At 46.0% G+C, this 27,156-nt stretch overlaps 3 protein-coding genes and 1 non-coding gene across 17 annotated transcripts in view; 2 read left to right on the forward strand and 2 right to left on the reverse strand.

Moving 5' to 3' along the window:
• The first annotated feature begins 692 nt into the window (after window positions 1-692).
• ZNF79 (zinc finger protein 79) lies at window positions 693-19,236 on the forward strand. Of its 6 annotated transcripts, XM_019949195.3 has the most exons (6): window positions 702-1,033; window positions 1,336-1,528; window positions 4,796-4,884; window positions 7,084-7,210; window positions 7,754-7,849; window positions 12,319-19,236. In XM_019949195.3, exons 3-6 carry the CDS (start codon window positions 4,852-4,854, stop codon window positions 13,488-13,490), a joined length of 1,428 nt encoding a protein of 475 aa, XP_019804754.1. In that variant the 5' UTR covers window positions 702-1,033; window positions 1,336-1,528; window positions 4,796-4,851; the 3' UTR covers window positions 13,491-19,236. The 6 variants fall into 6 exon arrangements, with proteins under 6 accessions (XP_019804756.1, XP_004322589.1, XP_019804754.1 ...); XM_019949197.3 differs by lacking the exon at window positions 1,336-1,528 and having other exon boundaries at window positions 693-1,033; window positions 12,624-12,846; XM_004322541.4 differs by lacking the exon at window positions 1,336-1,528 and having other exon boundaries at window positions 701-1,033.
• On the reverse strand, window positions 15,328-19,246 carry RPL12 (ribosomal protein L12). The gene is made up of 7 exons (XM_033858637.2): window positions 19,113-19,246; window positions 18,239-18,312; window positions 17,113-17,211; window positions 16,688-16,769; window positions 15,999-16,085; window positions 15,548-15,660; window positions 15,328-15,378 (listed from the first exon to the last, which is right to left on the reverse strand). The coding sequence occupies exons 1-7, from the start codon at window positions 19,147-19,149 to the stop codon at window positions 15,373-15,375; spliced, it is 498 nt and encodes a 165-aa protein (XP_033714528.1). The 5' UTR covers window positions 19,150-19,246; the 3' UTR covers window positions 15,328-15,372.
• On the reverse strand, window positions 16,169-16,298 carry LOC117312844 (small nucleolar RNA SNORA65). Its single transcript, XR_004527250.1, has one exon. It is a non-coding gene; the product is annotated as a small nucleolar RNA SNORA65 (small nucleolar RNA).
• A 10-nt stretch (window positions 19,247-19,256) lies between the features above and the next one.
• The window catches only part of LRSAM1 (leucine rich repeat and sterile alpha motif containing 1), a 47,131-nt gene continuing 39,231 nt past the window's right edge, over window positions 19,257-27,156 (forward strand). For 7 of the 9 annotated variants that reach the window (XR_012332676.1, XR_012332677.1, XM_033858631.2 and 4 more), the window contains exons 1-8: window positions 19,259-19,390; window positions 19,694-19,925; window positions 21,561-21,664; window positions 21,964-22,020; window positions 22,529-22,573; window positions 23,988-24,065; window positions 25,211-25,279; window positions 27,055-27,139. Coding sequence is in view for 7 of the 9 variants with exons in the window: in XM_033858631.2 (XP_033714522.1) it covers window positions 21,593-21,664; window positions 21,964-22,020; window positions 22,529-22,573; window positions 23,988-24,065; window positions 25,211-25,279; window positions 27,055-27,139 (406 nt within the window). In the remaining 2 variants the exon portion in view is untranslated. Of the gene's footprint in view, window positions 19,391-19,693; window positions 19,926-21,560; window positions 21,665-21,963; window positions 22,021-22,528; window positions 22,574-23,987; window positions 24,066-25,210; window positions 25,280-27,054; window positions 27,140-27,156 lie in introns of all 9 variants that reach the window. The other 2 variants (XM_073806626.1, XM_073806623.1) reach the window with 2 other exon arrangements.

The raw sequence follows: 27,156 nt of genomic DNA on the forward strand, positions 1-27,156 counted from the left end.
GAGGAAGCCCACTGAAATATCCCCTGGGGCAGCACGGAAGCCCCCAAGGACAGAATATTCAGGAATCTCGCCTCCCAACACTTCTAACTGAACACTGTTAAAGTGTGCTTCTGCCCCTGAGATTACTGAAGACGTCTTCCTGCTGATAAGCTTTTATACTTTGACCGTTCCAGGCCAACCTGCGGCTGCCCCGTTCACACTGAGGGGCCCTCACTTCCTTTACCCCTCCCAAACTATCAGAAGGGCGCAAGAGGACCGTGAAGGTGGCTGGGGTTGGGCCCTGAGCTGACTGACGAGGGAGAGGACCTCGTGGAGCCGGGCCCCGGGCACGTCAAATCCCTGAGCAGAAACCAGGCGCCTAGCCCTAGTGCAGATCTGCGCCTGCGCTAAAAGCACTGCTCCCGTGAGCCTTCGCGGCCAAGTCTCTTCCTGTCCAAGAGGCCCCAGTCATTGTATTCAGTGGACCTGAAAGGCATGTGCAACAAAGCGTGATGGGAAATAGATTCTGGAAGCAAGAACAGGCGGAAGCCTCGCTAGGAAATACGGTCCACGAGGGTGTGCGGGTCACAACCTGGCACCGAGAGACAAGAAAAGGCTTTGGCCAGTAACGAGCCCGGAGATTTCTGGGAAATGGAGTCCGGTGGGGCAGGGAGGCATGTGCGCATGACCGGAAGTGGCGCTATTCAGGCGCCGTCCCCTTTGGAGCGAGAGGCGGGTCTGCGGCCGCAGTTTCTGAGCTCACGCTGGTGGCAGGAGCCGGGAGCTTGCTCGCGTAGCTGGCAGCGGCTTTTTCACGTGGTGGTCTGCCTGAGACCGAGGCAGGTGCGCCACGGGCTCCCCAGCCGAGGCCTGGCTGTGGCTGGGGAGACAGTGAAAGACCCGGCTGGACAGGCCGGACCGGGCTCAGCACCGCAGCCTCAGACCCGGCCTTTAAGGGGACAGGCCTGAGAGAAGAGCCCAGAGCGGGGCTGGCGCTCGGAAAACTGCTGGGAGGCGGTGGCGCGAGGTGGGACCCAAATGCTGGAGGAAGGAGGTGAGACGGAGTGGTGGAGCGGTTTGTGGCTTCTAGCTTGTCCGCTAACAGTGCTGTGTGACCCAGATCAGAATTCGGCGGTCATCCTTTCCACAAGTGGTTGGGGGACGATCCTTTTTGTGGAATAAAGAATTCCGGGGTCAGAAAAGTTTGAGGAGCTCAGCCCTGGATCATTTCTGAGTGTCCTGTCCCTTACTCCGATCTGTTGATGGACCCATGGCATTAGAAAGTAGAGAGAAATGGGCCCTGGGAAAGAAAATGGGACTTACTCAGGGCCTCCTCTATTGCTTCTGATCTTCCAGCCCTCTTGAAGCATCAGGGATGTTCGGAATGGGAGCCCGTTGGCTTCACCTCATATTGAGGATGGGTTCAACCCAGTTGGATTGTGAAATCGTGGAGGATACTGGAGATTTAGAATCAGAAGGCGAGGATTCCTGTTTAAGCTCTGGGGTACCAGCCAGCTTTCTTAGCCTGTGTTTCTTCATGGAGGAAAAGGTAAAATAACGTTAACTACCTCGTTCACCTCTAAGAACTGTAAGCATCAACTAAAATGACGCTTTTGAAAGCACCTTTTTAAACTGAGATATCATTTACATGCATTCACTTTTAAAGTGTACAATTAAGTAGCTCTTAGTATATTCGCAAAGTTATGCAACCATCACCTTTTTTTTTTTTTTTTTTTTTTTGGCTGCGGCATGCAGGATCTTAGTTCCCCAACCAGGGATCCAACCCATGCCCCCTGCACGGGTCTTAACCACTAGACCACCGGGGAAGTCCATCACCATTATTTAATTCCAGAATATTTTCATCACCCCAGAAAGAAACTGGTATTACTCCACATTTTCCCTTCCTCCTAGTTCCTGGCAACCATTAATCTATTCAGTACTTTCTGTCCTCATGAATTTGCCTATTCTGGACATTTCAGGAAAATAGAATCATACAGCATTTGTGTCTGGCTTCTTTCACTTAGCATAACGTTTCAAGGTTCATCCATGTTGTAACATGAAGGAATCTACGTTTTATGGCTGAATAATAGTCCATTACATGGATTATACCATGTTACATTTATCTCTTCCTCAGTTGTTGGACATTTGGGTGGTTTCCAGTTTGGGCTATTATGAATAATCCCATAAACATGCATGCACAAGTTTTTGTGTGGATGTGTTTCCATTTTTCTAGGGTTTATATATACTTAGGGGAGGAATTATTGTATAACTCTGGTAACTTTGGTAACTCTGTTTAACTTTCTCAGGAACTGCCAGACTTGTGTTCCACAGTGGCTGTACCATTTTACATTCCCAGTAGTAATGTATGAGGATTTCAGTTTTTCTACATACTCATCAACACTTGTTTTTTTTCCATCTTTTTAATTTTAGCCATCTTGGTGTGAAGTGGTATCTCATAATGGTTTGATATGCATTTCTCCAATGACTGATGATGTTGAGCATCTTTTCATATACTTAATAGCTGTTTGTATCTTACTTAGAGAAATACCTATTCAAATCCATTGCCCATTTTTAAGTTGGGTTATTTGTCTTTCTTTGTTGAGTTTTTAATATAAAGAATTCTTTTTATATTTTGGATACTAGACCGTTAGAAGATATATGATTTGCAGATCTTTTCACTTTCTTGACAGTGTCCTTTAAAGCACAGAGTTTTTAATTTTTATGAAATCCAATTTAGCTTTTCTTCTGTTGCATGTGCTTTTGGTATCATGTCTAAGAAACCCATTGCCTAATCAGAGGTCATAAAGATTTATATCTGTATTTTCTTCTAGAAGTTTTAGCTTTTACATTTAGGTCTTTGATCCATTTTGGGTTTTTATATATGGTGTGAGGTAGGAGTCCAGCTTCATTCTTTTGCATGTAGATATCCAGTTGTCCCATCTCTATTTTTTTGAAAAGAAATTTAATTTCTTGGCACTCTTGTTGAAAATCAGTTGTCTATAAATGTATGGATTTATTTCTAGACTCTCAGTTCTTCTCCATTGATCTATATGTCTATCCTTATATCAGTTCCACACTATTTTAATTACTGTTGCTTTGTAGAAAGTTTAGATCTTCTGTAATTTCCTTGAACAATGTTTGGTAATTTTCAATGTAATGTCTTTCACTTTTTTTCCTTTTTTTTTGAGATTTGATGATTTTTTATTAAAGAAAAGTATCTAAATGGAAGCAAAAGTAACAGTATCCATAAAAATATTTGTTCTGAAATATTTACACATTAAAAAAACAAAGAATTAGGATTGAGAATAACATCCATTTATGAGAAATTGCTCTGAGCTTAACAGATACCTCAGTGTCTGTAGGGAATGATTTTCTCAATTAAAGACTTTATGGTCTACAGAGAAAGGTCAACTAGAGGTGTCAACAATTTTAAATCTATTACATATAAAATGCAGTGTTGAGGATGATGTGTGAAATTTAATTTTAAAAATTAAAAAATAATAACATTTTGAAAAAACAACTTTAAGAAGAATACTAGTGGCAAGAGATTAGAGGTAGATATGGCTAAGACAGTAAAGTAAATTAATCCATACCAAAATAAGTATCCTACCTATGTTATTTATACTTTTTTGCTTATAACATCAGTAATCAAACTCTTGCAGTTATTTTGTTCAGTTTATTCCTAGGTGTTTTGTTCTTTTAATGCTCTTGTAAATGGAATTTAAAATTTCATTTTTGGATTGTTCATTACTAGTGTATAGAGGTACAGTTGGAGAACTATTTATTCAATCCTTTGCCCATTTTTAATTGAGTTTTTTCTTATTGTATATTCATGTTGTATCCTGCAACCTTGCTGAACTTGTTTAGCTGTGATAGTTGTCTGTGGATTCCTTAGGATTTTCTGTATACAAAATCATGCCATTCACAAATACAGGTAGTTTAAATTCTTCCTTTCCAATCTGTATGCCTTTGGTTTGCTTGTTTGCTTGTTTTTGCCTAATTGCTCTGGCTAGAACTTCCAGTATAATACTGGTTAGAAGTGGCAAAAGCAGACATCCTTGTCTTGTTCTTGATCTTAGGGGAAAAGCATCAGTCTTTAGCTCTGGGTTTTTTGTAAATGCCTCTTTATCAAGTTGAGGAAGTTCCCTTCTGTTCCTAGTTTATTGGATGTGTTTTATCATGAAAGGTATCAGATTCTGTAAAATGGCCTTCTTGGAGTTCACTGAGATGATCATATGGGGTTTTTTTCCCCTTTATATTAATATAGTGTGTTATACAGATTGATTTTCATTTGTTGAACCAACCTTGCATTCCTGGGATGAATCCCACTTGGTCATTACCTCTTTTTTTGTTTAAGCAAATGTCTTAAATTTGCAGAGCCACTTTCTCCAAGGAACTTAATTGGTAATAGTTGTAAGCTGTATATTTACATGCTAAGCATTGTGTCAACTGCTTTGTCTGCATTTAAATCTTCACAGCAACTTTACATGGGATATTATCCTCATTTTACAGATGAGAAAAATGAGACTTAGAGAGGTTACATGATTTGTACACTGCTGGTAAGTGGTAGATCTGGAATACTTGAGAGTCTGTTACACTCTAATGCCTCCCTATGTTTGAGTCAATTGATGGAACTTCTGAGGTAGGAAGGGAAATTGGAAAATTTCTGTCCCATTGCAGGTCTGCAAATTCAGCCTCAGTGAGCCCTGGGACCTATAATATCATTTGAACACTCTCTTCAGAGTGAAAATTTGAGACTTTCTAGCTTGGTGAGATGTAAATTTTATGCCTCATTGCTTTCTTTCTCTTCCTCCAGAGCCACCTTCTCCAGATCCTGCCCTTCCCCAAGAGGAAGGCACAGAAGAGGAAGGAATGGCAGGTGGTCTCCTCACAGCTGGGCCCCAAGTAAGTTGGAAATTTACTCTGAAAGGCAGCCTCTTTTTTTTTTTTTTTAATATTAAGGGTGTTTTTGGTTTTTAATTACAAAAGGAATTCATGTTCTTTGTAGAAAACCTGAAAAGTGTAGACAACATACCCCCCCAAAATTACACTTAATCCTACGAAGAAATAACACTTAACATTTTGATTTGTGTCCTTTTAGTCATATTCTTTTTTTTCTGTTTTCCCCAAATGGGTTTGTCCTGATTTGTAACCTTCTTTTTATTTACACTTAGTAGAATTTGATTAATATTTCCCCAATTTCATTAAGAGTATTCTACAGAATTATTTCTAATAAATTCCATTTCATAGTCCTTCTATGAGAGTAAGAGCTGTCTTCTCCCTTTCTTTTTCTTGACTAGACTAGGAATTGGTCTGTTTTCATTTTTCGAATGCCTGCTCTTGGATTTCCTCACCAGTTCTACTCTTTATTAACAAAATTTTCTGTGTTAGTTTTTTTGCTTCTGCTTTCCTTAGATTTATTTTAAAATTCACTTTTCAAAATCTCTTGAGTTGAATCCCCTAATTCATTTTCTTCCTGTTTTGTTCATATATGTTGAATATTTTTGGTGGTGGGTCTTTATTTTTTTAGAGATGCCAAAATTGTGACTTTGGTTTCTTGTCTGCACATTTAGCTGGGCTGTGCTCCATGCAGGCAAAGTTTGTCTCTTCTCCACACAAAACATCCAGGTATAGTGTGATTGCAGCTGTAGGATTTATGGCTCAACCTTATTAAATTACTCATTTCTTCCATACCTTATTTTTTTTTTTTTTTTTTTTTTTTTTTTTTTTTTTTTTTGCGGTACGCGGGCCTCTCACTGTTGTGGCCTCTCCCGTTGTGGAGCACAGGCTCCGGACGTGCAAGCTCAGCGGCCGGGCCCAGCCGCTCTGCAGCATGTGGGATCTTCCCGGACGAGGGCACGAACCCATGTCCCCTGCATCTGCAGGCGGATTCTCAACCACTGCGCCACCAGGGAAGCCCCATACCTTTATTTTTTGGTTTATTTTGTATTAACTCTGTTAACAACTAAGTTGTTTAACATCTCTTGTAGCTATATTTTAAATTTCACCTTGTACTTCCTACAGTTTTTTCTTTATGAATTATATGTTTGTTATTTGGTTCATGACCCTTACATCTTCATAATGGATTTTACTCTCTTGATTATTATAAAATGACCCAAATGTTTTAAATATTCCATCGTTTTTTAAAATGACCCTCTTTGTCCCGTTTAGTGCATTTCTCAGTGTGAAGGATGTATTGGAAGGACAGGTAAAATTAGAAATCAGGAAACTAGTTATGAATTGGGAAACGATGGTGGCTTAAAGCAAGGCAGTGGCAGGGGCATGGAGAGAAATGCATGAATTCTCATGATATTGAGGAGGAAGAATGAATATGCAGTTGACATGTGGGGAGCTGCAAGAAAGGGGAAGATAGCACCCAGTTGTCTGACATGGCCAACTAGGTGACTGGAGGTACCATTTCCTAAGCTGAAAATAGGCAAAGACCCCCTTGCCTCCATGCCTTTGTTCCTGATGCCTCCGTTGCCTTGGACATCCTTCTCTTTCTCCATCTGAGGAACCTGCTCCTTGAAGGCCAGGTTGCCCTCCATCTATGATTCCTCCTCTGTTATCCTAGCAACTAATCTGTCCATCTCTTTGACACATTATTACAGGTGGTTGCATACGTGCTGGCTCTCCTGCTGTACTGTGTGATGTCTGAGTAAGCAGGAATATTTATTAAATGTTCTGAAAACATTAATCATTCACATTTCTTTGCTAATTTGCAGCTGATTCCTTGTTGCATAAACTCACACATTCTAATTTTGTTTTTTCTATATTGGCGCTTTTAATTCCCAAGCACCTGTTAGTTCTGCCCAATTACTGCTCATATATATACATAGTTTCTTCTATTTATGTATAAAGTCTACTAGAGTTATAAAACATGTGAAGACAAGAGAGACTGTATTTTATTTATTTTTGTGCATCAATATCCAATATAGTGTTAGGCACATAAGAAGTGATCAATAAATGCTTTTCTGGAACTATCCTGAGTCTTTTCAAAGACCCTTTATAGGCCCGCTAACCAACACACCCAAAGCTGCCAACCTCCCCACCCCCTCGTATTCTAAGGCCACTGGGCAAGAAGGAATATGCTTGTTGTTTCAGGGATCCACACCTTTCAACAGTGTGGCTGTAGCTTTTACCCAGAAGGGATGGAGGCAGTTGGCCCCTACTCCGAAGGACAGGTTCAAGAAAGGGATGCCAGAAAAGTCCAGAAACCTGGTCCTACTGGGTAAGGAAACCATTTAAAATGCAGAATTTATTCAGTTCTGAAAATGTTTTACTTCCAGTGTCGAGTGATCCTGAGTGGCTCTGCTGCACCAGAGGGATAGTGTTTGTTCCTCCTCATTCCCTAGTGAAAGATCTCTGCATTCTGGTTTGGGAAATAGGCAGTTTCATTTTGTTCCCCCCGAGGCTGCACCTCCCCGTTTTCTTATTTCCCAGGAAGGGTGGGGTAGCCTTCAGGCCAGTTCCTCCATAGTCACTAAGTTCCCAACTTCTTAAGTATCTGGCTTTATGGGCTTGCTTAGCTCCCTGGCTTGACCCCTCCTTGAGGCTGTTACTTTAGCTCTTTTCAGAAATGCTCTACTAAGACCTTGGCACCGTATCTATCTTATTTACTGCTGTGTCCCCTAGTGCCTGGTACCAAGTCAGTGCTCAATAAATATTTGTTGAATGAATGAAGTGAATGACCCATTTCCACTCCCCTCAGTTCTGGGAGGCTATTTATACTTAGTACAGATCTCTAAACCCCACTTTTTTCCCCCTTAAATAGGACTTCCAGTCTCCCAGCCTGGTATGAACTCCCAGTTGGAACAAAGGGAAGGTTCATGGATGCTAGAGAGAGAAGGCCTAAGGAGTACCTGTTCAGGTAAGTGAGCAAGCAGTAAGCCAGTCAGAGTCTCGGGAGCAAAAGCCCCTTTGAAACATGCGTTAGTGCATTTGAGTATTTTAACGACTGGTGAGGTAGCTATTATTATCCCTGTTTTATAGATGAGGAAAATAAAACTGAGAAAGGCTAACTCACTGGTTCAGAGCCTCACAGCTAGAAAGCGGCGAGGCTGGGGTTTGAAGCAACAACAGTCAGACTCCAAAGCCCTCTATTCCACGCTGTCTACTCAGCCTCCCAGGCTGGGAGGCATTTGGGAGCACTGGTGGTATTGCTGGCCTCTGGGAAATGAGAGTCATCTTTGCTGGCCTAGCACATTCCCTGCTTCGGGTTCACCTCACTGAGGATCTCAAGTACCCACCTTTAGCCGTGCTTCAGCTGTGACACCTACTGCTGCTCCCCTCTCTGACTAACCCTTTATTGGATTCTGCACCCACACCCTTTCTCTCCCTCTTCATGGCCATGCTGGAATTTTCTGAAGGGCTGATACTAAGAAACTTAGGGAAAACGAGCAAGAGAAACCATAGTTTCTGCCTTTATCTCTTGCTACTCATCTAAGGCTGCTCACTCCACCCCCACCTTCATATTTCAGCCCTTGCAAATGTCTGACCTCTGGCAGGGCCTGTGGTTCCAGCCACTTCTGATATTTTGAAACTTAAAGCATCAGAGGTACAATGAACTTAACAACTTTAAAGTGACAAAATTTTAAATTTTTCTAAAAATGCGGTCTAATGCTTTATATCTTTTACGGTTGCTGTAGGACAATGAAAACAAAGCCTCTGGCTTACTTTGTGCACGGTTCATCTGAACTCTCTTCACATTTTATCCTCTTTCTAAGCAGCCTATCACATGTCACCTCAGCCCTTGTAACTCTGGGCACCACTCACACTTGCTGAAATACTTCCCTTTACCAGGAGCCTCACTGCCTGCTGCTTCCTTCTCCCAAACCCCCTGCTTCCCAGCACAGCATACTTGTTATGCAGGACCTTTAACCTGAATCGAGAGAACCCTGTGTGGAACCTTGGGAATTGAATAGAGTGTTCTGTGGCAATAACTGCATCTTTCTGGGAAAAGATTTCATCACAGTCTCAGAGGGGTTCAGGATCCTATAAAGGTTACTGAAAAAGATTCAAATCACCATGTCACTAGAAACAGAAGTTGGGAAAAGGTGTTACCACAAAGGATCTGTGCCCTGAGGTCTTAGCGTAGAGTATTAGGGTGGAAGCAGCTTTGGATGTGGACCCATGAAAGACGCATCCAGGTCCTGGCTTGCTACATATTAACTACATGGATTCACAGTAAACCACTAAATTGTGGTCGTCTGTTTCTATATCTGAAAAAATGTAGATAATAAAACCTGTCTCACTCTTTGACAAACTTATTTGAAAAAAAGTTGTTGACAACGTAGGGCGGTATTAATTCTGTAATAGTGAAGTAGCTGGAGGAAAGTTTTAAATCTGGCTATTAGAGTAACTAAAACACTGCTCCTGTGATGTCGCACCTCTGCTCTGAGACCCACCGAGCATCCTGGGCATCGCTGTGCCTCCTGGGCTGGTTTCAGAGCTATTCTATCCCACCCCTCCCACCGTGACAGACCCAGGTCTTCGACCTGCCTTTGCCTCACTGCGTGGTACATGCCTGGCGTTGTTTTAGCTACTGGAGGTGCAACAGAGAACAAGATGTAGGCCCTGCTTACATCCTAGTGAGGAACGTAGATAAAGCAAGTAAACAAAATAACCGATACAATATTGGATGGTGATGAGTACTGTAAGAAAGGGGAATATGGGTGGGGTGGGGGCTCTCCTAGATCGGATGGACAGGGAAGACCACTTTGAGGAGGTGACACTGGAGCTGAGATCTGAAGGAAAAGAATGAGCCAGCCGTGTAAGTATCCGGAGGAGGAACATTCTGGGCCACACCACGTGTTGAGGCTTTGAGTTGGGAATAAGTTAGACTTGTGTTAGGATGAGAAGAGCCTAGGACTCAGTAAACAAGAGGGAAGGTGCTGGGCAGGGGTCAGATCATGTAAGGCTTAGAGGCCATGGGAGGCGTTCAGGTTTTATTCAAATAGGAAGATAGGAAGCCATTGAGGGTTTTGAGCAGGGAAGGGATAATATTTGTGTTTGAAAAGATAACATGTGTGGAGACTAGACTTTCAGTGTTCAAGACTAGAAGCAGGGAGATCAGTTAGGACATTCCAGTGAGAGGATGGTGGCGGCTGAGGAGGAGGATTCAGGACATACTTGGGTGTTAAAGCCAGCATGACTTGCTAGTGGACTGGATGTGAGGGAAAGAGACATTAAGGATGACCCTGGCCTGAGCAGTTGGGTATATGGGAAGACTGACAAAGACACTGGCTTGAAAGGGAAAATCAGTGGTTCCGTTTTGGGTATATTCAGGTTCGAACATAATTAGACTGTCTTATACAGGAGCCAGCACCCATGCCCCCTGTAGTGGAAGCGTAGAGTCCTAACTGCTGGACCACCAGGGAATTCCCCGCATAGTCTTCTTAATTGCTTTTTTCTCCCACTGCTTCTTTTGTTGTCGCTTTTCTTCTCCTTTCCATCTTTTACTCAGATAGATGGTCAGTTTTTGAGAGCTGTAAGACCAAATACCAAGTAACATAGAGATACCCTCAACCCGAAACAGGGACTTCGGTGCTCTTAGTAGACTGGGCTTTGAATGCATGTGCAACTTAGAGGGAAACCTGCTTAATGGGAAACCATTTAATATGATTTACAAGGAAAAGGTCCAAGATAATAACAAGCACTCATATAACACTTGCTATTCCTCAGGTATCATTCTGGGTCCTTTGTGTTTTAGCTCATTTAGTCCTCTTAATAATTCTGGAAGAGAGCTACATTCACAAATAATAAATCCAAGGCATAGTAATTTGCCCAGAGTCACACAGCTAGTAAGAGGTTGAACCCAGATTTGAACCCAGGCAGTCTGGGTCAAGATTCTGTATAGAAATTCAAATAAAGCATACCTAAAACTAACCTGCTGTTTTCCTAAATAAGGTAGAAACAGGAAGAATCTTTTCAGGAAAATTGACCCTTGTGAAAAGAAGCTCCATAGCCTTCCCTAAAACTTCACTCCCTTAGCTATAAGCCTCTATGAAGGAGACAGAGAGAGATGTCTGGGAGCATTGGGTTCACTTAGTTTTAATACTTTGCAAATATTATACATTAATTCACACTTTAAGGTTTTCTCTTAAAATGAATGAGGTCCCAAAGGGGATTAAGAATCAGTAACTCTTTTTAAAAATATCACCCACCCCATCCATATTATAAAAGCAATGTTATTCTTTTTAAAATAAATTTTTTCTAATAAAAATAAGTTCATTTGAAGTTTAGAAAAGAATAAAAAAGAAAATCAAGATCTCCTGTCATCCCACCACACAGAGGTATTACCTTCAATCTTCGTATTACAAAAAGCAGCATTTTCTAAAATTAACAGTATGTAATTTTACATATTTCTTCTTTCACCTAACAGCATGTTGTTTATTTTTATCACTGCTTAGTCCTTGAAAGCAAGGACTTTCATAACTTTTATTATAAAAATAATAGTCACTGGAGAACATTAGAAAATACAGATAAGCATTGAAGAAAATAAAAACTACCCCTGCCTAATCCCACAAGCCAAAGACAACACAGCTTATCTTCACATTGTATAACTTGCCAGTGTTTTTTCAATAAATACCTTTCTACAAAAGGAATTATAATGTACAGATTTCAAACATGACTTATAACTGCTGAACAGTGTCCCTTGATAGGCTATACTATAGTCATTCCTCGTTATTAAACATTTAGGTATTTGCTTTTCATTTGACAAATGATGCAGTGTTGACAACTGATGTTAATGCAGGTGAAGTGGAATTCTGTGTCAGCATTTTAAGGACTCTTGACACATGCAGCCAGATTACTCTCCAGAAAGCCTGTCCATTTATGCAGCCGCACCAGTGTGTGAGATATCCCAAATGCTGCACTCTTAACAACACTCTAGAATTAACCTTTTTTTTTTGAAATCTTGCTGATATGATAGGTGAAAACATTCATCCTGCTGGCATCAGTCATCAGCTTTTTTAAGTGAATTGTTCAAACCTGGTAATAGCAGGTTGCCCAAAACCACACCAAGAATTGTGACTAAGAAGACAGCTTAAGACAACCCAGTACTTGGCAAAAGCACAGGAGAGGAGTGTCAGAAAGAAAGGAGAGGAGTGCACCTGAGGCAGGTTCAGGATAAACTTCTGCTGTTTAGGAAAGGGAGCAAAGAGTGCTCATGTCTCTGAAAAGCTTTCTGATCATTGTGGTTATAACAGAAACATCCTGGGTGGAAGGGGGTGGAAGCATCGAACCTGTCCCACATAAGAGCTCAGCCAGACTCCTTCAGCCTTTTGTCTTTCTTTCACCAAAAGAATCTTTAAAATTGCTTTTGTAAATATTCTTCAGATTGGAAGATTGTATCTGAATCACCACCTGAACAAGACATTTCTGAAGAATCATTCCAAGACCCAAGTGTAGAGATGCCCTCTGGGGAGTCAGATTACAGGAACAGTGAACTGGGGAAGAGCTTCAATCTGAGACCAGTTCTTTCTCCACAGCAGAGAGTTCCTACAGAAGTGAGACCCCATAAATGTGAAACACACACAGAGAGCTTCAGGAAGAATTCAGATATAATTAAACCTCACAGAGCGAAGCCGTACATATGTAATGAATGTGGCAAAGCCTTCAGTTACTGTTCTTCCCTTTCTCAGCACCAGAAGAGCCACACTGGGGAGAAGCCATATGAGTGCAATGAATGCAGGAAGGCCTTCAGCCAGAGCTCATCTCTTACTCAGCACCAGAGGATTCACACTGGAGAGAAACCTTATAAATGCAGTGAATGTGGAAGAGCCTTCAGCCAGAATGCAAACCTTACAAAACACCAGCGAACTCATACCGGAGAAAAGCCTTACAAATGTAGTGAGTGTGAGAAAGCCTTCAGTGACTGTTCAGCCCTTGTTCAGCATCAGAGAATTCACACTGGAGAGAAGCCTTATGAATGCAGTGACTGTGGGAAGGCCTTCCGCCACAGTGCAAATCTTACAAACCACCAGCGGACTCATACAGGGGAGAAGCCCTACAAGTGCAGCGAATGTGGGAAAGCCTTCAGCTACTGTGCGGCATTTATTCAGCACCAGAGAATCCATACAGGGGAGAAACCCTACAAATGTAATGCATGTGGGAAGGCCTTCAGCCAGAGTGCAAACCTCACAAACCACCAGAGGACTCACACTGGAGAGAAACCCTACAAGTGCAGTGAGTGCGGGAAGGCCTTCAGCCAAAGCACAAACCTTATAATCCACCAAAAGACCCACACTGGGGAGAAGCCTTATAAATGTAATGAATGTGGGAAATTCTTCAGTGAGAGCTCAGCCCTTATTCGACATCATATAATTCACACAGGAGAAAAACCCTATGAGTGCAATGAGTGTGGAAAGGCATTTAACCAGAGCTCATCCCTTAGTCAGCATCAGAAAATTCACACTGGTGTGAAACCTTATGAATGTAGTGAGTGTGGGAAGGCCTTCAGGTGTAGTTCAGCTTTCGTTAGACATCAGAGACTCCATGCTGGAGAGTAACTGGGAACATAACCAAAGTGGATGGGGACCTGACAGGTAATTTGAAGGCATCTGGGGACATCTGACTTTAAGTCTAGCTCAGAGCCACATGCAAAAGCACCTTTAATAAAGTCACTATTTTACATGTTGCTTCTGGAAGGTCTCAGGTGCTCTCTTCTTTCTCAACATCTTCTTAGACAACCCAACCCCAATTACACTGCTTTAAAGATTTACCTTTAATTCAGTGGTAAAAGCACTCCAGAAACGATTTATAAAGAATGAGTGAAAGACTTCGTTCCTACTTATAAGGCCAGGTATTTTGGCAGTGGTGTGGTCGTAGTAGTCTCTGCTTGAATGAGGGCTGTTGCAACAGGAGAATCAAGAACATTAGCCGGGAACGAGTATTCCCCATAGTGGGGCCACTGAGGTTTAAGATTTGGGGGAGTGAATTCAAGTGAGGAAGGGGATTCTAGAGCCAGCTGTTACTAGAACGGGGCTGGGGGAGGGATGCTGAATCTAGACACAGCTGCACACAACCTGCACTTTCTGAGCTGCTCAAGTGCTCTATTCTAGTTACTGCTGTCAAGAAAAGACCGAGGAAGGACAGTGAGGTTGAGGGTGCAGGAAGAAGCTAATGAAATCCCTCAGCAAGGCACATACCTTTAAACGGAGTTCCTAAGGGAGGGAAGGCTAACAAACCTGGGGCAACGTGACGGCAGCACATTGTGCTTTGCTTTCCCTGGCTCAGAGGCAGGCGAGTCATTTTTACTTTCCCCTCTTCCTGACAGTTGAGTATCTTTTAAATTAAGCTCTTTAGCCTGTTGGCCTGCTTTCTCCCTTGCACCCAACTGGTGTAGATCTCATCTCAGCACTTATAAACTGCTGTGAGCTTACTTGGTTTTTGGTTAGGTAAGCCTGATTTGAGACTCCCCATTACTGGTCTACTGTAAGGTAAGCTGGTTATACCCTCAGCCATCACCCAAGGCCTCTAGCTTTGATTCCTTGATGACTTGCCACGTGCCCTGGAATGTTCCTCACTCCAGCAATCTCAGGCAGTCCTTTCCACTAAAGCAGTTTTCCACCCCTGCTTGCACCTGTGATTAAAAACCACCTAAACCACCATGACCAAATGGGACAGCCAAGTGGCTAATGGCAGGGAAACGAAGTTCTTGGTGCCATCATTCCCAACTACCTTTAGGCTAGTCCCCAGAAGCCCCTTCCAGGTGGTACTTCAGGCTGCTCGGGTAGCTTTGTCTCAGTGTCCAGGTGTTTGAGGTTCATTCATTGCATATCAAATAAGGTGAAAGTGAGTGATGAGCTCTAGAAACTCAAAAGGAACAGAACTAAGAAAAAGACAAGGGAGAGGCTTAGGAAAGGTGAAAGCGTTCATTAGAAAATAGTCTGTGACTGGTTTAAAGCAAACCAGGGTAGGTCTAGGAGCTAATTAACTACAGAAGAGGACTCATAAAGGTCAGGTTCTTTGGTTGTCCCATCAGTGGTTCTGAACCACAGCTGTACACTGGAATGGAGAGTAAAGCCTTGAATCATGGGCCCTGGGCCCAGAACCCACCAAATGATTAAACTGGTTTGGGAGGAAGAGCTGCTTCCCTGGGTGTTTATTATGTTTAATTCCCCAAGTTTTCTTTCTGACCAAGAACTTTTTCTTGAGGAGCTCCATGAATGTGTCTCCAAAAAGCAGACTTCCTTTCTAGGTATCTTCTGAGCTAGTCCCATACAGGACAGAAATGTGTTGTCCACAGATTGCTGCTTCATCCCCAGATTCTGTCACCCTGGCCTCAATGACCACCATTTGACCACAAAGCCTAGGCTCCCCCAAGGAAGAGGCCACATCAGAAAGTCCACTGCTTGTCAAATAACCCTTTATTATTTTTCTTTGCAGTTCTTAACTCTGTGGAAAAGAAAAAAAAAAACCCTCTCAGTAATAGGACAAAAAAACCTTATCTCCCAACCCCACTATTGAGCACTTATAGAATTTTCCACCTTTTCCCCAAGGATACATTAGCTTCCCCTCCAGTTTTCACCCTAATTTTAAGCAAATCAATGCATAAGTCACTTACAGCTGGACATTCCACTGCACCACTGTTGATGTCATCTATGATGTCGTGAGGGTGGCGGCCATCAACATTGCAGCCCACAGACTGGGCGGTCCCCAGGATCTCTTTAATGGTTCCTATAATTAAGAAAAGGTAGAATCAGAGGGCCTGTCGTCCCTCACAATCCTCAGATACCAGTGGGGAAATACAGGCAAGGAGAGGAAAAACTTTTATGGAATACAGGAATAATCATCACTGCTCCCCTAATCCAAAATTCATAGCTCCATATATTTAAAAGCTCTGAATGCAAAAATGTCCACAGGTCCTATGATACCCAGATTCTTTCAAACCCAGAAAGACACCACACCCCAATTTCAGGTCTTACAGAATAAAGTCCCCTCTAAGTGGGAAAATGCCACTAAGTGAATACATTCTGCGTGACAATTAAGGTGGCCCCATACTGTTTTGTTCTTACCAGAGAGTTCTCTAGCTAAAGATCGATGCCGCATCTGTCGGGCAATGCTGACAATTTCATCAAAAGTGATGTTTCCACTGTGCTTAACTGCAGAAAATAAACAGCAAAAGCTTTTTACCACCTCAGGCCAGAGCAGAGCAGACCAGTCAGTCCTCCCTCATCCATTTCTAACCTGTTCCCATGCTTTCGGCACAGAGTCATCCACATGAAGAACAACCCTGTTTCCTAAGCTGGGGTTTAGTATCAGCTCACCACTGGATTGCACCAGCCAACAGAAAACTGGTCAGGTGCAGTGGCGGGTGGCTAGGGACAAAGTCAAGTCTTTGCTAACCTTAAGTGGAAGGGACTGTTTTGAAGAGGAGAAAAAACATGCTGAAGTGACTGAGGTTGATTAAAGCTGTCCATAGGGTCTGTCATCCAGCTAAGAAGCTGCTCTTTCTTGATTACTGGTTATCGTAAGTTTCTTCACCCTGCCTGAACATGTCCCTCCTGCAAGCATTGAGTGGGATCTGTTCCACACCAGGGATTGGGGAGAGCCACATGGCACTTCTTGGCAGTGCCTAGCTCTGTAACAGCTTAACAAATACCTGTGCCATCCCTAGGTTTCATTAAAGGGAGCACGTGCAGCTGTGTATCAAACACTGGGCACACAATACCACTCACATACTACCAGGGAAAAAGCCACTCACTGTTTTTCTGCTTCTTTCTGTCTCTTGGCGGTTCCTTGAGGGCTTTGATGATCAGGGCAGAGGCAGAAGGTACCACCTCAATCTGCAGAAGAGATTCTCAATGGGAATAATATACCCTACCCCACCCTCCAATGAGAACAACTAATACTACCATGCACCTTGACTCTCAGAATCCATGGGGCCAGATGCCACATTTACTGTATATTCAGGTTAATTTTCCAACCTGAAACACGTCCTACCCCAGCAAACATAAGTGATTTACCCAGTGTCTCAAAAGTGAGAAGAGTTAATATCTGACCCATGCTCTCAAAAGCCTTCCCCACAGATAAAATTGCTCTTACCTCACCACTGGTGGCAGGTGACCATGTCAGCAAAAAACCTTCCTCCCAGCAATCCCTACCTCTGCCCTCCCTCAAACCAAGTACCTGGGCCTGTCGGTTCTGAATGGTCAGTTTCACTGTAATCCTCAGACCCTTCCAATCACCAGTTGCCTTGGCGATGTCATCACCAACTTTTTTTGGAGACTGCAGAAATAAAAGGTATATGATCACACCAGGCCCCACATGGAAGCAGTCTGGAAATCTGCCCGGTCCTCCTCACTTGGCAGCACAAGCAAGCTGTTTGAAACACGTTTAACTTTGCCTGCCCAATCGAGGCACGGCTATCACCATACTAAACTGGAAAACTGAGGCTGCAGGTTTAGTTGGTCCAGGGCTGTAAACTGGAGGTTCAAGGCCACAATGGGACCAGGGCCCTTATCTACCTACCCTCTCCTAAGGACCTGTGTGGTAATTTTCAACTCTCTTATATCTGAATCACCGGGGGTCTCTTTAAAGACACCAGGTCCTTGTGTCTGACCAACCCTAGTCAGTCTGTGGGGATGAGGTCTGGGCATTTGCCCCTTTACAATTCCCTAAACAGGAGAGATGTCCAGTGAGTGCCAGCTGAGCTAAGGGACAAGGAAGAGTAATGATGACACTGCTTAAGCAAAACCATGGTGGGAGAGCTTTTCAGACAGGAGACCACTGCTCAAGGAATAAAGGCCTGATTATATTCATGAAAAAGGAAGTTCAGTAAAGAGTATAAAATGGAGGAAAAAGCAGGTAAATAAGTCTGATCCTAGGTAAAGCTAATCATATTAACCAGTAGGTTCAGAGCAGAGCTGTTTATACAAGCTACTGTAACATTCACCGAGATCTTCATGTCACACCCCATTTTATCTTCCCAGCAGCCATATGCCCATCTCCCTAGGAAACAGGCCAAGTAGGCAATGCAGTGTCACTAAGCCACTCTTGACTTCAAAAACCTCTATCCCGTCTCTCAGGGACACAAAGAGCAGCAGCTAAGAGGCACTGGAAAGTTACAGGTTCAAGGTACCAGGTTCCATCTTTACCTACAACCTTTCTGTGACGGCTAGTGCCAGTTCAGGCCTAGCTGGGGATGGCAATCGCTCACTGTCAGGGGCACCTCAGACACAATCGTGTTTGCACAAGCCAGAGTCGAACTCTGCTCTCCGCATACAAAAAGCGCCCCTCCACAAAAATGACTTACCAGACCCAGGGGGCCGATCTTGGGGGCCAGGGCAGACGTGGCACCGACTTCCCCACCGGTGCACCTCAGGTACACTGGGAGAAAGAAAGGATCAGTGCCTCCGCAAGGGGAGCCCCCAAGTCACAGCCCTCCCAACGCATCTTTCCGGGCCTGGCCACACCACCTTCTGCCTCTTTTCAAAACAGCCCCAAGAGGGCTTCCCTGGTGGCGCAGTGGTTGAGAGTCCGCCTGCCGATGCAAGGGACATGGGTTCGTGCCCCGGTCCGGGAAGATCCCACATGCCGCAGAGCGGCTGGGCCCGTGAGTCATGGCTGCCGAGCCTGCGCGTCTGGAGCCTGTTCTCCGCAACGAGAGAGGCCACAACGGTGGGAGGCCCGCGTACAGCCAAAAAAAAAAAAAAAAAATTAAAAAAAAAAAAAACACAGCCCCAAGAACCTCGGGGGGAGCGAGGCAGGACACCCCTCCCCGCAAGGCGTGGACCGCTCCAAGCGCCACGTGGGACAGCGGCCTTCCGCTTGGCTACCGCTGCAGAGGCCCACACCGCACCGGTGTGGAGAAAGCCCCGGACGCCGACCAACGCAGCCTAGGGGGACGTGCCCGGAGACAAACCTTACCCTAAGGGTGGGGGCTGCAAAGCCGCCACAGGTCGTCCGGTCCTGCCCCCCCCATCTACACGTAGGGAAGCTGAGGCCCAGAAAGCGGGTCGGCCAGGACCACACAGCGCCCCGAACGCAGCACCAGAGGGCCAGCCTCTAGGGAGCAGCGGCTCTAAAACCCGCCGTGGGAAAGGCAATTGCGGCGGAGGCCGCAAGCCGGACGGAACGCGGGGAGGGATGCGCCATCCCGAAGCCCCGGCCACATCTAAAGCACGCACCGACTTTGATCTCGTTGGGGTCGAACTTAGGCGGCATGGTGGAGGCGGCTGGTGTCGGATGAACCCGGATTCGGGACGACCGAAGAAAGTTGCACCTTAGCCTCCTCCGAGCCGAAAACCGAAAGACCGGAAGATGGGGCACTTGCGCCGGTTAAAGTCCTGAAAGCGCGGCTCTCGCGAGAACTGCCGTCTCCGCCCCATCTTGCAGCGACGCCCTTGGTGCCATATTGCTTGTGGGCAGGCACCTAAGGCTGAAGGCTGGAGAAGGAGGCACCGCGGTGAGCTGCAGCTAGGGGTTCTGAAGCGGGGTTCGGGGCAGTTCTCCCGGGGGAGGCAGACAACAGAGCGCTGCTCCCGAGATCTCAGGCTCCGTTGCTGCCCATTCTCCCTGAGGGTCACGCCATAGTCCCTGTCACTCTATCCCAGAACCCCGCCCCTCTCCTGCGGTTCCGCACCAGCGTTCCGAGACCCCACGGCCACGGCAATCCCCTACCCCCTTCTAATTCCCTCGTGATGTGGGCATTTTAGCTATTAAAACAATTTTATTAGAGTCTAAATCCGGTCCAACTCTTAATTCTAAGATTCTGCGGTCTTCGGTCTCAGACTTCGTCATCCTGGTCTGCATGACTTTCGGAGATTCTGAGTTTTGGTCCCCAGTTCCTGCGTTTGGAGGAGAGCAGACTGTGGCTCCGCCGGGCCCGTGCCGGGTGGTCTGTCACCCGGCGTCCATGACCAAGACCTGCGAGTGATCGGCCTGCCTTGAGGTCCACCAGAGGGAACGAACGTCGGAGACCTGTGTATCCGCAAAGCAAGGTTGGGCACTGCCCACCCCAGCCAGGGGAGGAGGGTGTGGCTCTTCCTATCTGGGCTGGACGTCGGGGGAGGGGATGGATGAGGCGTGGACATCCGGGAGCAGGTCGGGAAGAGCTGATCTTCTAGGAGGAATGGAGGAGAGGTGGCCGTTGGGGAGGAGGTGAGGGAAAGTTAGTCATTGGGGAGCAGGCGGATAAGAGCTGGTCATCAGGGAGAGATGGGGAGGGCTGTTTTTAGATCACTCCCCATCCCTGCAGACAGGTGGGGTGACAAGAGGAGCCTGAGCCAGCTCTGCAGGCTTGGCCAGCTCCCCAGACAGCCTTCACCTCTATAGGCAGGGACCTGTGATCTCTACGCCACCCCTTGAGGAATGGGTGTGTGTCTTCTTCAACTGCATCTTCTCCCTGGCCCCTTTCTCCCTAGATCCTTCAGCTGTAGTAGGCCCTGAATAAATGTTTGTTAGATGTGTGGTGCTACGTGGTTAACATTTATTGGGCACTCATCATGTGCCAGGTACTGTGCTATGGGCTTTGCAAATATGGAAATCACTGGATCCAAATAGAACCAGGTGTTGGTAACATTACTCACACTTTACAGATGAGGAGACTGAGGCTCAGAGAGGTGAACCAAGGGGACACGGTTGATGGGTGACAGATCTGGGGTTCAAAACCAGTTAAACAAAAAAAAAAAAAAAAAGAAAAAAAATTCTATTTCATCCCAAAGCCCATGCTGTTAACCATAAGCTTCCCTGTACGGTTACTTCCTGGCCCATCGCTGTCCCATATCAAATCTGGTATTTTCTGGTACCAGGCAGGCAGTGAGCACCTGGCTTCTGAGTTCAGGACGGTATACTTAATGTGTGCTAAGTTACTGAAGCACCACGGAGTTGGGCAGACACCACAGGATCGGGACTTGAAAGAGCAGAGTTCCAGGCTGGTTTTGCTGCGATCCAGGCTGTATGACCCGATCGCTGAACTTGATGAGCATCCGTTTTGTTACTAGAAAGAGGGCTGTGGTGAGAATCAAATGGAATAATAACTGTGAGAGTGGCAAGATGCCTGAGGATTGCTGTTGAGCTTTTATTTAGCTCCAAAATCTCTTTGGTCATGATGTAGTTGAGTTCCCCAGGGTCAAGGTCAGGGCTGGCTAAAGCCATGCAGTGTTTGGTTTGCTGATGCCACTCTGATAGTCTTTCAGGGCCTACAAGGGATTCATCAGCCAAGTCTGTTAGAGTCCTCAAGGAGCATCCTTGGGAAGGACCTGAGGAAACTTCTCCAAGTCAACCCCCTTGTCTAACGTGGAGGAGAGATGGGGGCCCAGAATGGGGAAAGGGTATGCCAGGGTCTCACAGTGGGTCAGGGGCAAATGTGGGCTCAAACCCAGGTCATCTGGCTTGCTGTTGCGCTCTTTCCACATACTGCTGCTTATTTTTAGTCAACAAAGAACAGAGTGTTGAGCACCTACTGTGCCAGGCTCAAGGCATGGACTGATGGTCAAGATGGACACAGCCCCTGCCCACAAGGAACTTACAGTCCCGCAGATCAGCTACATGCTCTGTGTTACTGTGCTACCTGTCCTGGGTGTTGGGGACCTGTGACAGAGTCCCCAGGCCCTAACTTCTCTCCTGTGCCCTAGTGTTGTGAAGATCGCTCTAGGAAAAAGGAAGGATGCCACTCTTCTTCCGGAAGCGGAAACCCAGTGAGGAGGCTCGGAAACGGCTGGAGTACCAGATGTGTCTGGTGAGGGAAAATGGATTTCCTCTGAGCCCATCCCCATCACCACCTCTGCCCCATGCAACAGGGCTCCACACTGCAGTTGCCCTCCATAAGCCGATCACACTTCTCATTACTCGCTCACGCTCTTCCCTGCTGGACCGCAAGCCCCATTAAAGCAGAGATCATTGGTCCACCTTCAAAATGGACTCGTGGAACCGGATGGTGTCTGTGATCTCTTGAAGCCCCTTAATCCTATGTCTCTTTGCCTGATTTGTCCACTCTGGAAGGATGGACCCTCTTTTTTTAACTGTTTTTATCCCTAGGCAAAAGAAGCTGGGGCAGATGACATTCTTGACATTTCTAAATGTGAGCTCTCAGAGGTAAACTGGGGTGGTGGTTTGCCTGTGAATTTTTGTCTGCCCTTCTTTCTTAGATCACGTGTCCCTAGGAAAGCTAGATGTGGACTGAGGCTTTTAAAAGGCCAGAAGCTGCTGTCAAGAGGTGTTTCCTTAGGTTTTGTTCTTGTCCGAGAGAATTGAGATGATCTTCTGGCTTCAGCATAGTCTTTAAGAGTCACAGAGTCTAGAAAATGTACTCGTGGATTCCTAGGGCACTGGGAGAGCCTGGGATTCTCTGCCAAGCACCAGAGATCTTTCTTTTGCCTCTCATAGCGTTCCTGTTGGGGGTGAGGTGGGTGGGTGGGCAGGTAGTCACCCGATAGCTGATTGCAAGGGAGGGCTGACCACCCGAGCAGCGTTCCTCCCAGCTTTCCCCAGGCTTAGACTTATTCACCTCCTGCCCCATCTCTCCCCAACGCGTGTGCCACTCAGAACACAAGTTAAAAACTGGCAGGAGGGGAGGCACTGATCCTTCTTTATCTTATCTTAGATTCCATTTGGGGCTTTTGCAACATGCAAAGTTCTGCAGAAGAAGGTGAGACAGATCTTCATTTTCAGAGAATTATTTATTGATTGTTTGCTTGTTTGAAATCAGGTGGGAATTCTAGGAGTTGTCTTCCTTGCACAGACATCCCCCTTCTCTCTGAATCGCACCCTTTCAGTCTGCAGCAGGTGTGTTCACAGGAGAGCAGGCTTTGGCATCAGGCAGCCCTGGCTTTGTAGTCCTGGCTTTGCCCCTCCTGAATTGGGCAACTTCCTTAGGCTCTTACATCTCAGTTTCTTCATCTGAGAAGACATCTGAAATGAAGACATTCGTAGTTCTACTCTCGCAGAGCTTTTATTAGAATTACAAGTGAGGTATGTAGGCAGGTAGAAAGAGAGATAAATGCCCCAAGTATAATGCCTGCCACATAGTAGACACTGAGTAACCGCATTGTTATTAATAATAAAAACTACGGGACTTCCCTGGTGGTGCAGTGGTTAAGAATCCACCTGCCAATGCAGGGGACATGGGTTCGGGCCCTGGTCGGGGAAGATCCTACATGCTGCGGAGCACCTAAGCCCGTGCACCACAACTACTGCGCCTGCGCTCTAGAGCCCGTGAGCCATAAATACTGAGTCAGCGAGCCACAACTACTGAAGCCCACGTGCCTAGAGCCCATGCTCTGTAGCAAGAGAAGCCACCGCAATGAGAAGCCTACGCACCGCAACGAAGAGTAGCCCCCGCTTGACACAACTAGAGAAAGCCCACGTGTAGCAACGAAGACCCAATGTGACCAAAAATAAATAAATAAATAAATTTATTTATGTATTTAAATAATAATAATAAAAACTACACTCATTTCATTCTGGTCACCCAGGGGAGATTAAGAGTGGAATGAATGATTTTTCAGAAAGGCATTGCAGACTTGAATGCAGGTAGGTAAGAGTATTCTGAATGAAGTATCTAAGTGAAGGTAGGTCAAATGTGTTCCATACCAAGAGTAGTGAGCTCCTCGACACCGGCAGTGTCCACGCAGGGGTTGCCGCCTAACAAAAACAGCAATAGATGACTCGGATTGGACCACATGCCAGCCCTGGGCTAAGTGGTTTTTGTCTGTTAGCTTGTTAATCATCAATGGCAGCCCTCAGACAGGAATTTATGATTCTCTATTTTCCACAAGAAGATACTGAAGCTGAGGGAGGTTAAGATCAGGTCAGCTGCACGGGGATCCCTTCCCGGGATGGAAGGTAGAATTAGACCTCTAAGGTCCCTTTCACCCTGGAAACTCCAGATTTTAAGGTCATCTGGTTCCACTTTTGGAGACATCCCTTGTGACATCTGCAAGAGCGGAGAACCGGGCAGGGCGGGGCCGCTGGCAGCCTGAGCTGAGCTGGCTGCCCCGCCTCCAGCCTCCCTCCCTGCTGCTCTTCTTCAGCCTAACATGTCAAAAATCTTTTCCACACAGGTGTTGATTGTCCACACGAATCACCTCACTTCCCTGCTTCCTAAATCCTGCAGCCTCCTGAGTCTCGCCACCATCAAGGTACTGGGGCCCTTCTCCCAGGCGTCAGGGACTCTGCGTGGTGTTCCAGGTGGTAGCCAGCATCCCCGCTCCCTTCACGCGTCCTCTGTCAGAGTTTATGCCAGACGTGCCTAGTGTCACGGGGACTCTGGGGTTTAGTCAGCATGGTTTATCGGGCACCTTGTCTGTGCTTTGTGTGGGGTGCACTTGCAAAGAGAAGCAGCCCCAGGCCCTGCCCTTAGGGAGCTAGGTGGAAAGGCAAACCATAAGCTCATAGCAAGTGAGCTGGCAGAGAGCAGGGAGACCAATGGGCCCAAACAGGAAGGAATAGGAGAGACACCAGGTGTTGTGTGGTCAGTGCGTGAAAGCTTGGTGAGCTGGGGCACCTCCCTCCTGACCGTCAGCTCCCGCAGGACAAGGACTGGGATATAGCCACAGTATATGTGAGGTGAGACCCCAGGGTGGTTCCACAGGAACATAAGCTGTAGCAGTGGGTATACACACTGGGAGAAGAGACCGGCGGCACAGGCATCAAGGTGGTTTCTGTGGCTCTTGATGGTGTGCAGGGATTAGGGGTCGTTTTTACTTCTCTTCATTTTTCTGGTCCAACGTGCATTATTTTTATAATCAGAAAAAACATTAAAAAACGTTTATATTTATGTATATATTTCATATATATGCATTTTATAGTACGTATGTGCACGCACAGACATATCTATATATCCTATTTTTTGCTCATTTTCATTGTTAAAAACATTAGGGAATACAGTTAAGCATAAGGAAAAACATACAATTTCACACTCTAGGGAACTACTATCAATATTTTATTGCATATTTGGTAGTATTTTACTATGCAAATATGTATTTATACCATGAGGCGTTTTTAACGTGAATATCTATGCATACTCTTTCATAGCTAGCTTTTTTCACTCAACAGTAAAAATAAATATTTGATAAATAAGAGAATGAAGTGGTATGATACTTTTAGAAAGGAAATGAGATGGAATGATCATTTAGTTGGGGAGGAAGGGTCGGTGCTCCTGCTTTCAACACCAGAGGCGTGGGGCACCCCTGCCCAACCTCACCCTTGTCTCTCCGGAGCCTGAAATCAGAGGGCCTTTCTCAGCTGGTGACTTCTAGGTGTTAAACTTGTTCCCCTTCCGCAGGTTCTGGATCTTCATGATAATCAGCTGACAGCCCTTCCTGATGATATAGGGCAGCTGACAGCCCTCCAGGTATGGCTTCAGGAAACAGAAAACCCACCTCTGACCACCTAAGTAAGAAATGGCAGCCACACAGACCTGGAATGTTCTGGTCGCACTCTTTCTAGCCAGGGCTGCACTTGGTGCCACCGGCTCCTCCCCCTTTGCCCTTGAGATGCCCAGTGATGGCGTCAACATAGCAGTCTGGGCTGTGGGCATCTCTCCACCATGTTTTTGGCATGTGCTTTTGGGATTTCATCATGAGCTTCCGCAACTTTAAAGAAAAAGAGCGCCCAGAGAGTCTACCTTTTCCAGATGATGAGTTCAGCACTCTGACTCACCGCCTCACTTCTGCTCCTTGTCAGCGGCAGCCCCTGCATTTACGGAGCGTTCCCTGCATGCCAGCACCAAGCTAAGCGTTGCGCTTGCGCTGTTGGCTGATTGATTCCTCACAGCCACTCTGCGAGGCAGGTGTTAGCATCATCCCCGGTTCACAGAGGAAGCCGCGCCGTCCTTCACACTCAGATTAAAATCCCTTCTCTTCACTGTGCCCCATCAGACCCTGTACGCTGGGCCCTCCTGTCTTCCCAGCCTCCTTTCCTTCTCTCTCCCCTCCACTGTCCGCACTCAACTCCTAAAACCCTCCGGCCCTCTGCGCCCCACCCCCGGCAGGGCCTTTCCACAAGGCTCTTCCTCCTGCCCGAGTAGCTCTTCCTCCGTCTCAACCCAAATGTCCCTGCGAATCCTCCCCGACCACCCCCATCCAGGTGGATCCATCTTGTTCGCCTGTCTCAACCCGCGTATTTCCCTGAGAGCACTGATTGCAGTCTGTAATCACTAGTTATGCTCAGCTGGCTCCCCTCCCGAACTGTCGTCTCTGTGCGGGCAGCGTCCTCACCTAGCGCACTGCCTCCCACGTGGAGGAAACTCAAGATGACTTGAATGAACTACCCTGCGAGGTGGGTGCTGTTATCACTTTTACAGAAGAGAGAACGGGTCCAGAGGGACGACTGTAACTTGCCCAGGGTCACGTGGAGAACGTGTGGCTCAATAGTAGTAACTGCCCCACTGAGAGAGCCACGATGAATACCAGGGTGCAGGATCTTTGGGGAATTGTTTACGTATGTATTTTTGTAGAATTGCTGCATTCACTGTTTTGTAACCTTTGGATACCTGATAATAACTCGTAACCATCCTTTGGTTCATCAAATATTCATCTGCCACATTATTTTTAACGTGCTTCCCTTTCCATCGTATCTATTTTTAATGGCTTCCTCGTGTGTCATCCTGTCAGCCTCGCTCATCTCATGATGCCACATCCTGGAGGGAGTGTGCCCTTCGGGATCCAGCGAGCCCGGGTTTCAATCCTGGCACCACCAGCTGCCGGCCTTGAAGCCTTGGCCAGACCCCATTGCCTTTATGCAGCTCAGCTTCCTTCTGCTAACACTGGGATAACTAGGCCTCAACACACGCTGCCTCACCTGGATCCCTGAATCTGCTCGTCCCCTTCTTCCTCCCGCCCTGATTGTGGGACCATTGTTGGCTATTTTGTGGTCAATATAAATGATACAACCTCAGCAAGAACTAGGTTCAAAGTCTGGCTTTGCCCTCCTGGACACATGACTTCACCGCCCTGAGCCTCAGTTTTCCCATCTCTCAAATTTGATCATAACAATCTTTATCTTCCTCACAGGGCTGTCAGGAGATAAAGAGGTGTGTGTGGTGCCCAGATGATGCCCGGCCTGAAGCAGGGTAGACACTGTTGTCTGTGTGTGCGCGTTCTCATGCCATTTTCCCCTCTTTCTTAGGTCTTGAATGTGGAAAGGAACCAACTGACGTATCTCCCGCGTTCCATTGGGAACCTGATCCAGCTCCAGACCCTCAACGTGAAAGGTAGGGGCCAGGAAGCC

Source organism: Tursiops truncatus, chromosome 6 (genome assembly GCF_011762595.2).
Source record: "Tursiops truncatus isolate mTurTru1 chromosome 6, mTurTru1.mat.Y, whole genome shotgun sequence".
NCBI lineage: Eukaryota > Metazoa > Chordata > Mammalia > Artiodactyla > Delphinidae > Tursiops > Tursiops truncatus.

What these genes read in the sequence shown, in the direction of transcription:
- ZNF79 (XM_004322541.4), top strand. An exon ending in TCCTCACAGCTGGGCCCCAA is followed by an intron (nt 4,885 to 7,083) that starts GTAAGTTGGAAA and finishes TTGTTGTTTCAG; the next exon opens with GGATCCACACCTTTCAACAG. An exon ending in CCTAAGGAGTACCTGTTCAG is followed by an intron (nt 7,850 to 12,318) that starts GTAAGTGAGCAA and finishes AATATTCTTCAG; the next exon opens with ATTGGAAGATTGTATCTGAA.
- RPL12 (XM_033858637.2), bottom strand. Translation starts at nt 19,149, where the DNA reads ATGCCGCCTAAGTTCGACCCCAACGAGATCAAAGTCG. An exon ending in CCCCAACGAGATCAAAGTCG is followed by an intron (nt 18,313 to 19,112) that starts GTGCGTGCTTTA and finishes TCTTTCTCCCAG; the next exon opens with TGTACCTGAGGTGCACCGGT. An exon ending in AGATCGGCCCCCTGGGTCTG is followed by an intron (nt 17,212 to 18,238) that starts GTAAGTCATTTT and finishes TTATTTCTGCAG; the next exon opens with TCTCCAAAAAAAGTTGGTGA.